Genomic DNA, 14,834 nt, shown 5'->3' on the forward strand with positions numbered 1-14,834 from the left:
AGCCTGTAGGAGGGAGTCATATCCTCCCACAAACGTTTCCATGGCACAGTTGATGACATGTGCTGAGAAAATTACTCAGTGGCCCCTTGGCTCTCCACTTCTCAGGCTGGCGTAATTTGGATGCCAGAAAACTTCTCACCTGGAGCTCCAGATCCTATTGTTCCCATGGAAACACACTGGACTCTAAAGTGCCCATCAACCCCATTCTATCTCCCTAGGGCCATATTGAGGACACAGCTCTTACTGGTGCCCCCACACACTGCCCATAGCAAGTTGTGTATGATACTTGGCCATGGTTGGGCCAATCCAGAAAGAATGCTTATGCTACCGTGGCTATGGAGAAACTGTTGGTCCCAAACCCATGTGAACTAGGGCCAGCTTCTGGATTCATGTTCTCACCAAGCTGTCAGCTGTAGCCCAACAGTATTAGGCACAGTGGGAAAGCAACAGTGGAGTCTTGTATACATGGCCATTGCAGTTCTGGGTCTTGGCCAAAAGCATGCTTGTCTTCCAAGCAGAAGGGTCTCATCTTAATGAAACATACAGCAGGTTTACTGTGTAGCCCTCTCACCACCACACCCAGAAACCTTTAGTTGATCCAGTAGTAAGTGGAATACACAGGGTTGTGATCTGGATCTGAGTCCATAGTTAGAGTTGCTGTAACTCTGATGTACTGAAAAGCCATGCTCTTGTCATCCCAAAGGACAGAGCAGTGCTAGCCATCCCTGGGGCTGGTGGAGGTTTCTGCTACCGCCCCCTGCCCCCCGCCACATGTTCATCTGCCAGCCCTGCTCAGGGCCCAGCCAGCCTCCCCTCCCGTCTGGCCCCTCCACAGCCTGGGCCCTGACAGAGCAGAGCCATGCTTCCTTGGCAAGGAACATAATGAACCCTTAATGGGGGCAACAGGGTGAAGACAGGCAAAGCAGGATGCAGCCGCAAGAGGATTTACTGAGGCTGAATCATTCTTCCTGGCGATTATTTTTATTCTGAAATGCGGAGACCAGATGTCTTCTTGCGGGTAGAGTTTCTTTTTTACTTTTTCGATTCTAACTTATACCAAACTACTTTGCTTAGGTCAAATAACCTCCTGGGACTTTCTGTGGGGCCAGGATCAAGTCTAGAATGCAGCACATGAATCCACTCACAGATCCCATTAATGGTTCCTGCAGGCAGAAGGGCCTGTGGGTCCCAATATGTGAGCATGGGTTTCCCCCAGATCATGGAGCTTTGTGTCCAAGAGGCAGGGTCTTTGGATTCATCCCAGCTCTAGTGCTGACAGTGGAGATGGAATAGCATCTGGAAACAGACGTGCCCAGCTCCTGCATGTTAGCTCTGCCACTTACCCTGTATAACCGTGACAGGTTACAAAATCTTAAAAGTTATAGTCACACCATCTGATGGGGCATTTTTCAGTCTCAGGGTTGTCATCAGCTGCATGAGGGAAAGAAGGTTACCCTCGTCCACTTGCCAGAGTCATTCATTTGGGAATGTCATCCATTTATTCATTTTCTTCTTTAATTCACTCATTCCACATGGATTTACGGTCTGCTATGTGCCAGGACTGGCCCGTGTCACAGACCATGAGAAAGACAGCACCCCAGTCTGGTCAGCCAGGGGAGACAGGCACAGGAAGCAGTGGTAAGAACACAGCATACTCAGTTCTACAGAAGAGAAATGGAGGTGGTGAGGAAGCACAGTGCCATGGCCCTACACCCAGACGTGGGTCAGGGAAGACTTTCAGAGTGACAGAGAAGCTGAGAATGGAAGGAAGAAGAGGATTTTGTCAGACAAAGCGAAGACCAAAGTAGAGGTACCAAGGGAAAGGGTCCGTGCAATGAAAATGGCATCACGGAGGGCGAGGTGAGGCAGACCTTTCTACACCACAGTTCCTCACCCTTAAAAGAGATCATATGACCGACCTGGCTGGGTCAGTCTGAGAATTAGGGGAGATAACACAGGGCAAGCACTTCACAACGTAGCTGGCACATAGATGCAGCCATAAAAGCTAGCTTCCCTGACTGGCTTTTGGGAAGGTTATAGCAGTAATAATAGTGGCTAACAGTCATTGCACACTTGCCATTTACCAGTCCCCATGCTACATACTTGTAGGTATGGTTTCATTTAAGCCTCATAACAACCCTATGAGGTAGGCACTATTAGTATCCCTGTTTTAGAGAGAAGAAAACAGACAAGAAGGAGTAATGTTCTTTGTCCAAGACCACACAGCTAGAGTCAGGATTCCATCCCAGCATGTCACTCCCAACAGCATCAACAGACCACTTGCTTAATGGGGGAGGAACGACACAGAGCTGGGGCACTTTATCAAAAGGCACCCCCTACCTCCTCACCCAGGGGGTGGCTTTGAGAACCTAGCAGAAAGCCAAGTCGGACATCAGGGCTCCATGGACCTTTCTCTTTGCAACAGCCGTTAGCGGGTCTCACTAATGGATTACAGTTCTCAGCTTTAGATGGGACACCCACCTCTCTGAGGCCTGTGGGAGAAGTCCACAGAGTGTTTACATATGCTCCCTCACACAGGCAAGCCAAATAGCTGTTTTTTAAAAGAGGATTTGCTGCATAGATGTTTCTGGGGCTTCTGCCTAGGGAGCTGGCACACATTTATATTTCTTCAGAACCTCCAGTTGCAAGTTTGGGATGGAGATGCTTTCACTCAGTAGAGGAGAGGAAGCTCAAGAGAAAAGAATTTGACTCTGTTTCTTATCCCCAGTCAAGAACAGGGGATGCATAGAGCACACATGTGCCTCTGATTGTTCCATTTTGCACCCCTTAATTGGGTGCATTGCATTCCTGCCACAGGTCATCAAGACCGTGAAGGCTCAGGCCCTGTCAGTCTTTGGCCTTCTTAAATAGATGACCCACCTGTGTGGCCCACTGCCATCGTCTTCCCTGAATTCCAACGTCCATCTTCTGTTCTCAACAGAGTGCTTCAATTGCTAACAAGAGCTACGTTTAAGCTAGCCCAAGTTAAGGTGTCTAACAACACCACCGCTCTCTTACGGGCACAGGAAGTAAAATACAACTGGACATGGGCACCCAAGTCCAGAAGCCACTAAAGCCAGAGCAGAGGCAGAACGCCTCTAATCCTGTCTCACGCTTCATCTCTTCCTTGGCCACACTGGATTTCTCAGCTTACATGTGGCCCGACAGATCCCCCACCCAATCTAAATGGCTTCACAAGTCTTGTGGCCATCACCCATTGACCACATGGACTCTCATTTAGAGTTCTAAAACAGAATAAGAGGATGAGATGGTTACATTCCAGAAAGACAAGGATAGAGAAGAGAGAGAGAAAGAGAATTATTAACTCATTCTAAACTGCATGTTGGTGACCACCATGGTCTTCTCAGCTGTAGCTGGTGAGCAGGGCCATGTGGACCATAACCTGTCTTTTCCAGGGGTTAGAGTAGAACATTGAATATTGGCTTTCTTACCTGACATGGTAAGACATTGGTCGATAGTACTCAGGCATTGGTTCTGTTGACTGCTGTGTACCTATAAATGAGGATAAGAGGTACTTCTCTCTTCCCCTACTCCCACCCTGGACCTCTTATTCACCTCTTATCCACCTACCTGACCTACCACTCTGGAAAATCATCATCTGGGCACCACTGGGGCCAAGCCAGCCACTGCTGGATCCACTGGAGGCAGAGAGGACCCAGAGGATGTCTCAGGCCTAAAGGCAGCTCACGTGTTGCCCACTTCCTCCAACCTTCCAGAGCAAAGACTTCTAACCAGGGACCATTGAAACCCGTGGAGCCACCCCTGTGGAAATGGACAGGGTGAAGGACCTAGCACCATATTGTGTGGGAGGGGGGGGTATCTTTGATTTCCACCTAGACTGTCTCAGCTTTTTGTTTATCATGAAAATGCTTCTCCTACACAGGAGACTGGTTTTCCCTCAGCACCTTCATGCAAGGCAAAAGCTGGTACTTCTGGGTTTCCATAGTACTCAAGGGGCCATGGCGTGATTATGGAAACGGACCCTGTGTCAGTGGAATGCTGGCTTCTCCTGACGTAATGCACTTCTTTCTCTGTTCCTGTCTTCTTGGTGTGGCCACCTCTCCTCCGGTGCCCAGCTGCAGAACTCTCTGAAGACCGATTTGTGTCTTGATCAGGGTCCAGACACGGAGAATGTTCCCATCGTGTACATCTGCCACGGGATGACACCACAGGTGAGTTCCCCGAGAGAGGCCCCTGCTGGGGGTGTGCCTGTGTATATCTGGTGTGGGGAAGGATAGCTAAAGTCATGTCGTGGCTACTGTAGGCCTGGGGCTTCTGGGGCTTTTCATGAGGAGTATGCTCATGAGTAAAAGAGAGAAGAGAAGAATCATGCCTTTCTTGCTTGGAAGGAGGTGGGGGAGGCAGATGCTGTAATGCCTGGATTCCCTGGGGTAGGGAGCAAGGAAGGTGATAGATTTCTAAAGAGGAACGCCTGCCTTATTTGGGGAGACTATGGGTAAATCGCAGTCCTGGCCCTGGCAGCCATGCCCTTTCCAAGCTCTCTGACACCTCAGAACCCCTTCAGAGACCCATTTCATGGCCTCTGGACTCTGCCCTTTAGTAGATCACAGCTGGAGCCAAATATATAGCCATGAGAACTTTTCTAGCTCCTAGGACCTTCTTCTGGTGGAGAACGAAGAAAAGCTACAGGGAAATAAGTTATCCTGGGAAAAATTAGCCAGTAAGCCTAGGCTTGAGATATCCAAAGAAGATGCCAAAACACAGGCAAGAGAAGTGGCTTATTCAATAAAGTACAGCTGACAGCCATTTTCCACTGATGCCACAGACTGACCGGTTCTGATCTGACACTTTCAGAGTTTACTTATCTTACCTTCAGAAGGGCATGATTTTTTTAAAAGATGGTATAGAAGATATGTATATTTGTGCAATTATAGTTGAGTGTTTTAAAAGAGTTGTTACCCACCTACACATACAACTGAAGGCTATCACGATGTGCGTGTCACCCAGTGTACTGTGCTGAGACTTCCCAGCGACTGTCCGCTGTGACCTCCACCAGATCATCCCTTTTGGGGGCCAAGCTGCTGTGACATCACTGGTCAGACGTAGGTCACCAGATCACTCTCTCCCCACACGACACAGTACAGCAGCTCATTCCCCATTCTTACAATGCTGTGATATTTTCCCACAGATGACCATTTTTATGTAAATCTTTTACTGATATATATACAGAAAGTAGCCCATTGTAAGTGTACAGATTAGTGAGTTTTCAGAGCAAATGCACCAACATAACTACCCCCCAGATCAAGAAAAAGAGCATTATTGCCTGATTCTAAATTTCACATAAATAGGATCCTAGGGTGTATGCTTTCTCATGTTGGCTTGTCTTTCATCATCACATTTGTGAAGTTCCTCCATGCTGCTACATGTAGTTGTAATTTTTATTACTGTGCAATTTTCCATTTTATGAATATACAGTATTGACTATATATTTATGGCTGATGGACACCTAGGAAATCACCAGCTTGAGAGGATCATGAATACTGCTGCTGTGAACATCCTTGTTCATATCCTTTGGTGCACATATGCACCCATTTCTTTTGGATTTATACCTACAAGTCAAATCACGGAGTCATAGGGTTGATGTGTGTTTACTTTTAGCAGACACTACCTGTATTGGTCGGCTGGGGCTGTTGTAACAAAATGTCACAAGACTTTATTTTCTCACAGTTCTGTTGGCTGGAAAGTTCAAGATCAAAGTGCTGGCTGGTGTGGTTTCTGGTGAGGGCTCTTTCTGGCTTGCAGATGGTTATCTTCTCTCTGTGTCCTTACACAGCAGGAAGAGAGAGAATGAGCGAGCTCTCTGGTGTCTCTTCTGGAAGGGAAACTAATCTCATTGGATCAGGGCTTGACCCTTATGATCCTATATATTTATTTATTTATGTTTGAGATACAGAGAGAGACAGTGCGAGCAGGGGAGGGTCAGAGAGAGAGGGAGATACAGAAACTGAAGCAGGCTCCAGGCTCTGAGCTAGCTGTCAGCACAGAGCCCGACGCAGGGCTCGAACCCACAAACCATGAGATCATGACCTGAGCCGAAGCTGGATGCTTAACCGACTGAGCCACCCAGGCGCCCCCGTCATGACCCTATTTAACCTCAACTTGAAGATTTGGAAAATTCTCAGCCTGTCCATATTGCAAACAAATGAGAAAGCGTGCTCTGAAGAGAACCCTGAGTGAAACTCAACAACCATTTGATTAAGAGATTATGGTGGGACTGGTGGACTCAGTCAGCCATTGCAGCATCAGAAGCCATAAATAGAGAGGAGCTTATACCAGCAGAGACACTGGCAGCCTCCACTAAAGAGAGCATGGGACAGCATGAAGGCAGGCTGATGGGTTCTTGGATTTCACAAGGCAGGAGCATAGAGCTGTTCAGCTGTGAACACACACTCTTCCTCAAGAAAAGAGAAGATAGATGCTGAAGGCAGGCCCCACCAAGAGACCCAGGGGCAAGACTGTCACCTCAAAGGGCAGGCCTGCCTCTCTGGTTTCAGTGGACCAGGATGACCCTGCCCAGTGCCTCAGGGGTGGGGCCAAAGCAACAGAGCGGCTTGGGCAGGGACCCCCAGAGGGCCAAAGGGTCAGGCAACTCCACAGAGCCATGGGGGTGATGCCATCCCAGTGGGCCTGGAGGGAACAGCATCAAGACAAAAGGGTTATTCTCAAGCCTGGAGATGAAGTAGAATTAGCCTTGCTGGGTTTTGGACCCGTTTGGGACCCATCACCTCTCCCTTCCAATTTCCTCCTCCTGGAACACGCTCGTCTAGCCTGTGTTTGTCTGGCCACCATATTTTGGAAGCACATAACTTCTCTGATTTCACAGGCTCTCAGCTGGAGAGAAGTTTTGCCTCAGAATAAATCATGCCTTGAGCCTCACACACACATCTAATTTTGATGAAACTTTGATGATATTTGGACTCCAGAGTTGATGCTGGAATGACTTAAGACTTTGGGGGCTGTTGGGATGAAATGAATGTATTTTGTATGGGAGAAGGAAATCAACTTGGGGGGGTCAGGGGCAGAATGCTATGGACTGAATTGGGTCACCCCAAAATTCATATGTGAAGCACTAACCCTGCCTGTATTTGGAGTAAGGAAATAATTAAGGTCAAAAAGGTTACAAAGGTGGATCCCTGATCTGATAGAATTAGTGTCCTTATAAGAAGAGAGACTACAGACCTCAAGGTTCTCACTCACTCTTTCCATTTTTCTTTCTCTTCCATGTGATAACACAGCAAGAAGGTGGTTAGCAAGTTAGCAAGAGAGCTTTCCCTGGAACCCGAATTCATGAGCACTTAGATCTTGGACTTGCCAGCCTCTAAAACTGTGGGAAAATGACTGTCTATTGTTTAAGGCACCCAGCCTATGATTCTTTTGTGGCAATCCAAGCCAACCAATATACCGTCAGACAGATTTCCAAATTAATTAGATTGATTTTTACTCATGCCAACCGCATTTTAGCATTCTAGTTGTTCCACATCCTTGTCAACACTTGTTACTATCGGTCTTTTCAAATTATGGACATTGTGGTGGGTGTATAGTAATATCACACCGTGGTTTTAATTTGCATTTCTCTATTAATACAGTTGGGCACTGGAATTTTCAGTTCAGAAAGTCCCCAGGTTGTTCTTGGGTATGGGCCCAGGTGGCCAGGTCACAAGTAGTTTGGTCTTTTTGTCCAATCCCTGTCTGCTTTTAATATGCACCATGCAGGAGACAATGAACGTACTTGCTTTTACAAGTCTAGGTGGAAACCTGTGGGATTGTTGTTTATCTGGATCATTGGACAAGCATTGAATGTTTCCTCTGTGGGATGGTAGAGGTCAGTGGGGGCCAAGGCTGCTGGTCTACCAGCTGCTGCTGATTGAATATGGGGCAGGCTATGTTGTGGTTAAGAGCGTGGGTCCTGGCATCAGATCGTCTGTGTCCAAATATCAGCTTTGATACTCTCTAGTTGTCACGTTTCTAAATGGCAAGTTTTTAAATGTGGGCCTATTGTGTTTTCTGTAAAATATAGGTTCATAATGACATATACAATGAAGGTTGTTGTACAGATTTAATACATGTGAAGTATTTCATATAGTATGTGCTCAATAAATATTAGCTATCAATATTGCTATAGTGCTATACTATTACTATTGCTCACTAAGCCTTGCTCAGTATCAGTACTTTCAAGATTCTAGCTCCAGCCAACACCAGACTGACTTTCCTTGACCTCATGGGCCATATGCTATGGATTTCTGCCCTGGTCAAAGCATACCTGTAGACTAACGGAACATCACTGAGTTTCTGTCGCAGCAAAAATACAGTGGAGTAAGGAGGGGAGTGGGCTTCTGGAATCCTGAGTCTTGGTCTTGCCACACATTTGTAATGTCACCTTAACCCTCTCTGGGCCTTTGTTTTGTTTTACCCTTTTATGGAGATATGACTGTAGACTAAAGTACACACACCTGAAGGGTTCAGTTTAGTGAATTTCCGCATTTGCAGGCAACTATGTAGACACCATCCAGATGGAGCCCGTCATCCCACTGGGCTTTCCTCATTCCTCCTCTTGGTCAATACTCTACCCAAAGGTGATGGCAATTCTGATCCCTAGCACCATTGATTTGTCTTGTTCGGGCCTGTCTTCTTCTCTGCAGATGAGGAAGCTGGATTGGCCAGCTCCAGGCCCAGCTCTCCCAGCTCTATCTATCTTCCTCCGTTCTGAAAATCAGTGGGCCTGAGAAGCTGTGAGTTCATGCTGGACTTGCCAGGAAGCCTGGGAGCTGCCTTCCCTTGGTGCATTATGAACCGGCTCCTTGATGGAGAGCTGCAGCAAGTCTTAAAGACTTGGGTCCCTCTCCCCATTCCTGTACTGGGCTCTACAAGGAACACAGTTGCCTTCTCCCACCAGGCCCACAGCTGAGGCCCATAGCAGTTAGTGCCCAGAGATAAGGAGACTGGAAACTAACCTCAGATTATTTCCCAGAACAGGGTGATAGAGGACCCTGCTGTGGCAGGAATTTGTGGAGTCTGGCCTGCCCTGTGAGCCTGAGAGGCTGGGTCCTCCTGGAGATGGGTGGTGTGTCCTTGGTGGAGTTCCTCCAGCCACAGTGTGCAGGGGATAAGTGGTGGGTGATAAGGCAGGGCTTCTGACTGGCAAGCCTTCCCAAAGATATCCCACTAGCCCTTAAAAACTTCACTGGCTCCTGGAGGGGGAGGAGAAGAGGAGGAGCTCAGGACTATCACCTTAGTAGGAGGTCAGGGTACACCTCACAAGGGGACTATGGACAGATACAGATTCTGTGAATCTCTTAGTCTTGGTCCAAATCAGACCCTTGGTATGTATTTCCAGGGACATTTTTCCCCCTGACTGGCAGCTCTTGGCAAAGTCTCTTATTACCATGGTCACAGAGCCATGGAGAACCACGGAAATTCACATATGCACAGATGGGACTGCCAAGTACAATTGTACAGGTAGTATACTGCACAACTCCAGGGGAGGGATGTGGCACCTCACATTGTTTTCTGGGGGGAGGGCAGAGATTAGCCAAAGGTTACTGTCTTTCTAGACTCTGCTAGGAGTTCCTTCCTTGATAGGAAGCTTGAAAATGCTGCAAGGCAAATGATGAGGCAATATATAGTGGTCAAGAACCTGACTGTCTGGGTTCAAATCCCAGCCAGACCACTTACCAATTGGGTTCCTTGAATGGGTGTCAAAATGTCATTGTGCCTCAATTGCTACACCTGTAAAATGGAGATTATAGTAGTATCTACCTTCAAGGTTGTTTTAAGAATTAATCAATGCACATAAAGCATTGACATGACAAACTGGTACACCTCACTGCTTACTAGATATTGGCTATTATTATTACAAGATTGGTAAAGAAACTCAAGACTGTCTCCTCAAGAATGGAAACTGTTTAGACTGCAGAGGAACAGATCTAAGAGGGATGTAAAAACTTCCAAATTTATAAAGGCACATATTTTTGGCTGAACATACAGAAACTCTTTCCAGTCATTGGCTCTGATGATACTGTGACCTCACCATCATCAGAGATGTCCGAGCCAACTGTGGTGGGCTCCGGGGGCATTATGAAAGATTCCTAGATCATGTAGATGCTTAAGCTAAGAAAAACCTAAGGGCCCTCCCACCCTAGAATTCTATGACTTTTTAATTCTTTACATTTATTTTTCCTTCTGACATCAGTGAGAGTCCAAAATGTACCAGATCATGTTCTTGGCCTTGGGAAACAGTCATGAACCAGATGGAAGTCACTGCCCTCATTAAGTTCCCATTCTAGGGCTGGAGACAGACTGTCCTATATTTTTTAATCCTCAAGTCTTCACCACAGCCAGAGCTTGGACTCCTCTCTCCTATGTGGACAGAGTTGAACTGCATGGCTTGGATTTCGGCCAAGCACGGCCAAGAAGAGTGAAAGAGGAAAAAAGGTCAAGACGACAGGACAGAAAGCTGGTCTAGTTTATCTGGTCGACCTTGAGAGTCACCTCCCTTCCTTGTTTCCATCTTTCAGATTTCTAAGTTGTTCCATTTGGGGTTTTAAAACCAGAAAGAATTTGTATCAATCAGGTCATAAACAATCTTCAGACTTCATTGCCATTAACCAAACAAGTTTACTTTGTCAACTCAAAAAAGTAAAACAGGATTCTCAAATCAAAATGAACATGTGACAAAACTTATTTAATTCCTTAATCAGGGAGCCAGTAAGCTGGGTAAGCAATTCTGGAGAGCACTTGAGGAGCTCAGGATCTGTAGGCATTTTCTAAAGAAGAAGGATAATGAAGATTGCTATACTAGATACAAAAGTGGTTAATGTCCCATAGGGAAATAAAATCATAGCCTTTAGTGTGATTTTACTACCTAGGCAGAAATTGGGAAGTTACCGTTTAACTTCACAGTGTCTGGCTACTAGTCAAAAGGTAAATAGCTAAGTCAAACAGGTACATTCTCTTGGAAAATTGCATACCCTTGGGTGGGCTTGTCAGTGCCCCCTCCAGTAGAATATTGAAAGGACAGACCACATCCTCTCCCATTTTGCCTTATTTCCAGGTTTTTGACGTTTCTATTACTCTGTTCACAAAGCTGGCTAAAGGCAGAGTGCCTCTTCAGGCCATTAGTGACTCCGACACCCTTGTGGATGCACTGTCTGACCTTGTGGCCTTTCCCCTCTATTTCCTAAGGTGGCCATCACAAAGGACCACAGGTGGGTGGGTGGCTTCAACAACAGAAAGGTATGGTCCCACAGTTCTGGAAGCTAAAAGTCCAAGACCAAGGTGCTGGCAGAGCTGTGCTCCCTCTGAAAGCACGAGAAAGGGTCGGTTTCAGGCCTCTCTCCCATCTTCTGGTAGTTCTTAGCAACCAGGAACCCTACTTAGGGTAGCACACCACCTTCATGTGGTGTTCTCCATATGGGCAGGTCTCTGTCCTCTTGTTATAAGGGTGCCAGCCATGCTGGGTTAGGGGCCACCCTACTCTCGTGACCTCATCGTAACTTAACTAATTACGTCTGCAATGACTCTACTTCCAAAGAAGGTCACATTGTGTGATACTGGGGGAGGGGGGAGTTAGGACTTCAACTTATGAATTTTTGAGGTACACAGTTCCACCCACCCACACCCCTCCCAATGGGGAAGAGTATGCCTGGAAATCGGATTTTCATGCCTCAGATGAAAAGTGCCTCAGCTCACTTCCTCTCACGTCTGATTTGCCAGAGCCGGTCACACAGCCCTGGCAGCTACTCCTGAGGGTGTGGGAAGTGAGGGTTTTCTGCGTGCCCAGGAAACCTGTCTCTGCCATTGAAACTTAGGTATTTGCTACATCAGTTCCACCTCTGACAACTAAGAAAATAAGAAAATGACATCTGGGGATATGTGCCGGCTTGCCTGAGGGTCATTGGCAAACATAGAGCTAGCCTGAGGGTCATTGGCAAACAGAGCTAGGAAGCCGACCTGTATTTTGCCTTCCAGTTTCTCCTCCAGTTTCATTCATTCGTTCTTCAACCATATGACAGGTTGTCTTTCAGAAAGTCCCCATGGTTTGGAAAGTTTTGTTTTCCTTGAGAAACCAATTTGGTCTGGTGACAGGAATGGTAACACAGAGCAACTTCTAGTGCGGACACTGTTGGCTGGAAAGGTGGGCTGGGTTCACATCCTTGTTTAAACCCTTTGAGAGATTCTACTTCCATGTTATTTAAAAAGTTTACTCTGACACAGTTGTGATTTTCTCAGCTCTGGGTAGGAGAAAGCATAGTGTAACTAATCAAATTAGTGAGGTGAAGCTGCTGGGAAGCAAGCTAATTGGTTAATGAGTAAACGTAACCATTTTATTTAAATTAGCAGCAAATTTCAAGCTATCCTCAAAATAACTGAGAATATTAGCCCTAATTAGCATAACAGCCTGGAAAATTTCTTCTGCTGGGAAAAATACAACAATAGGGTCTCCCCGCAGACTCCTTATTTATTCAATCAATCACTCCTTCACTCACTCATTCATTCATTTGCTCATTTAAGAAACACGCACTGAGTATTACTTTATGCCACAAACTGGGAGCAGCAGAGGCAGCTTTGCCCAGGCCCACACCTGAAGGAGTCCCAGTGTGGAGAGGAAGCCAGGCAAGGAGATGGTCACAGTTCACATGACGCGACCTGCCTCCCCAGATCACCTGCTCATTAGCCCATCAAAGGACAGATAGCACTGGACAGGGTCTGGGGGCTTCTCCTGTTCTTGCTGCCTCCCTCTTCTAGACTGCCAAAGGCACTGGGAAAACAGTGTGTTTCCTGCGGGAATGTGAATTCCTGGCTGTAGAAGATGAAAGGATCTTTAACTCCCTCTAAAGTTTTGGAATACTTAAGCTGCCACATTGTGTGCCAGGAAGTGCTTTTTGACTCAAAATGTAAAGGTTAGAGTTAATTTTAAAGAAGTATTCTATTTTTACCCAGAGACCATTTTCACGTTAGATTGGGTAGTAGGGTTCAAAAAAGAGCCAAGTGATGGACTTTGGTGCCTTTCCATTTTTGGAATTTCTTGGAATGTCTCCCTCATTTTTTAAAATTCTAACTCGGCTGTAACGAACACGCATACGTGGCCCTCCCACGTGGGGCTGTAACGGAACCCGACTCCTAGCCCTGGCTGGCGCCTCCCTGTGGTGACACATGACAGGCATTAGAGGCTCTCATAGACTGGGCCCGCACCCCCAGATCTCCCAAGCAACACCTCAGACAACTGAGAAGTCGTACTTTGTGCGACAAGAATTTGAATCACCAGCCGCTTCTCTATGACCTTTGGAAGGCTTCTCCACTTCTCTAGGATTTTTATTTATAAACGCATCCGAATGCCTAGCACTGAGTGGCTGTGAGGTTTTAAGAAACTTCCTTGAGTTTACCCCTTGGCTCCGCTGCCATCGATCGAACTGCACCCTGCATGCCTCCTTGTGTGTGTCTGCACTGCCCAGGCCCCAGCTGACAGGTGTCGGCACAGTGTCCCAACCGGGTTCCAGTTTGAGCCTCAACCAGCCTAGCAACTTGGGTGGACACTTCCAGGTCTGCACGATGAGGGGCCCAGTCCATACAGGGTTATTCGGATGTTTATTGGTCCCTGAGCTGTGTTCCAGGGCCGTCATTCCCACAGGGGGCAGAGTAAGAGGTACCTCTGGCTGAATGACCAGGAGCACTCTGATGCCCTGTGCGTGACAACTCCTGACCCCGTGCCTAGAACGTGCTGGCAGGTGCTAGGTCACATCCGAGGGTGGCCTCTCCAAGTGCGCAGAAGTGTGACACTCAAGGCTGAGATGGGGAGGGCTGACCATCTGCAGTCATCCCTGCCACCCCGCCCCCGACCCAGGACCCCCAGGGCTGGAGTGGCTCCCATTATCCTTGTGGCCTACAAGCATCTATGGAGACCCAGTGCCTAATGTATCCTGCCTGCATCCCGGGTCTCAGGAACTCACTGCACTCTGTGTCTGCTCATCAGGGAGCAGTGAATTCATGGTCTTCAATCCAGCCTGCAATCTCCTTTCTTCCATACCGCCCTACTAAAGGACAGAAACTAGAGGGTCCTGAGCCTTGTGGGGACTCCTTGGGTGTGAAGCCTGACTCTGCACTTATAAGTTGGGTCATCTGCGACAGGATACCTCATTTCTCTTTACCTCGGATATCTGTAACTTTAAACCTACTTCACAGTAAATGCTTCTTACTATAGGCTGTTATTAGTTTAATATATATTATATTTATGTAATTGCTGTGTTAGTCTCCCTAGATACCTTCCAGGTGGCAATTCATTTCCTCTTAAAGCCACATTGCCACCTTATTCTCAAAGATGTTAGTTCAAAGACAAAGATGTACCCAAGTCCCCACCGCTGTGGGTGGTGGGTGCAGGCCCCTAGTGCCCAGAACACGATGGAAGATGTAATTATGTCACACCCTCTCCTGGGGCAGAAGGAGGGGCTCGAAGCTGGGAAGGGCATGCTGACCACCGGTGTTGCTTTCTTTCCTGGCACTGCCTCTCCTAGACTCTAGATGCTTCCCCAGGGCACAGATGCATCACAAGGCTCTGTTGCAGTCCCTAGACCTGCCTACAGTTATCAGCCTGGAGCTTGTCCCCACGACAAGCTGGGGTGGGGGATTCGGCACCCTGCTTTCGGAAAGCACCCATCTCCATTTCTCTTATGGTGGTTGCACTTGGAGCCGCCACATCAGCTCAGGGTGGGGATGCGGGCACACAGGGGGCGCCACTGGGTAGCACACAGATGCTGCACTGTAACCTTCTTTTCTACAGTGATGGTGAACTCTGAGGT

The 14,834-nt window shown here is 47.4% G+C and overlaps 1 protein-coding gene and 1 long non-coding RNA gene across 2 annotated transcripts in view; one reads left to right on the forward strand and one right to left on the reverse strand.

The window, feature by feature from the left end:
- The window catches only part of GALNT18 (polypeptide N-acetylgalactosaminyltransferase 18), a 342,758-nt gene that overhangs the window by 294,482 nt on the left and 33,442 nt on the right, over positions 1-14,834 (forward strand). Inside the window, exon 9 of the mRNA XM_029957126.1 lies at positions 4,098-4,193. Coding sequence (XP_029812986.1) covers positions 4,098-4,193 — 96 coding nt within the window. The remainder of the gene's footprint in view (positions 1-4,097; positions 4,194-14,834) is intronic.
- Positions 1,481-4,167, reverse strand: LOC115306603. The gene is made up of 3 exons (XR_003915382.1): positions 4,004-4,167; positions 3,453-3,513; positions 1,481-1,661 (listed from the first exon to the last, which is right to left on the reverse strand). It is a non-coding gene; the product is annotated as an uncharacterized LOC115306603 (long non-coding RNA).

This window comes from Suricata suricatta, chromosome 11 (assembly GCF_006229205.1).
Source record: "Suricata suricatta isolate VVHF042 chromosome 11, meerkat_22Aug2017_6uvM2_HiC, whole genome shotgun sequence".
Lineage (NCBI taxonomy): Eukaryota > Metazoa > Chordata > Mammalia > Carnivora > Herpestidae > Suricata > Suricata suricatta.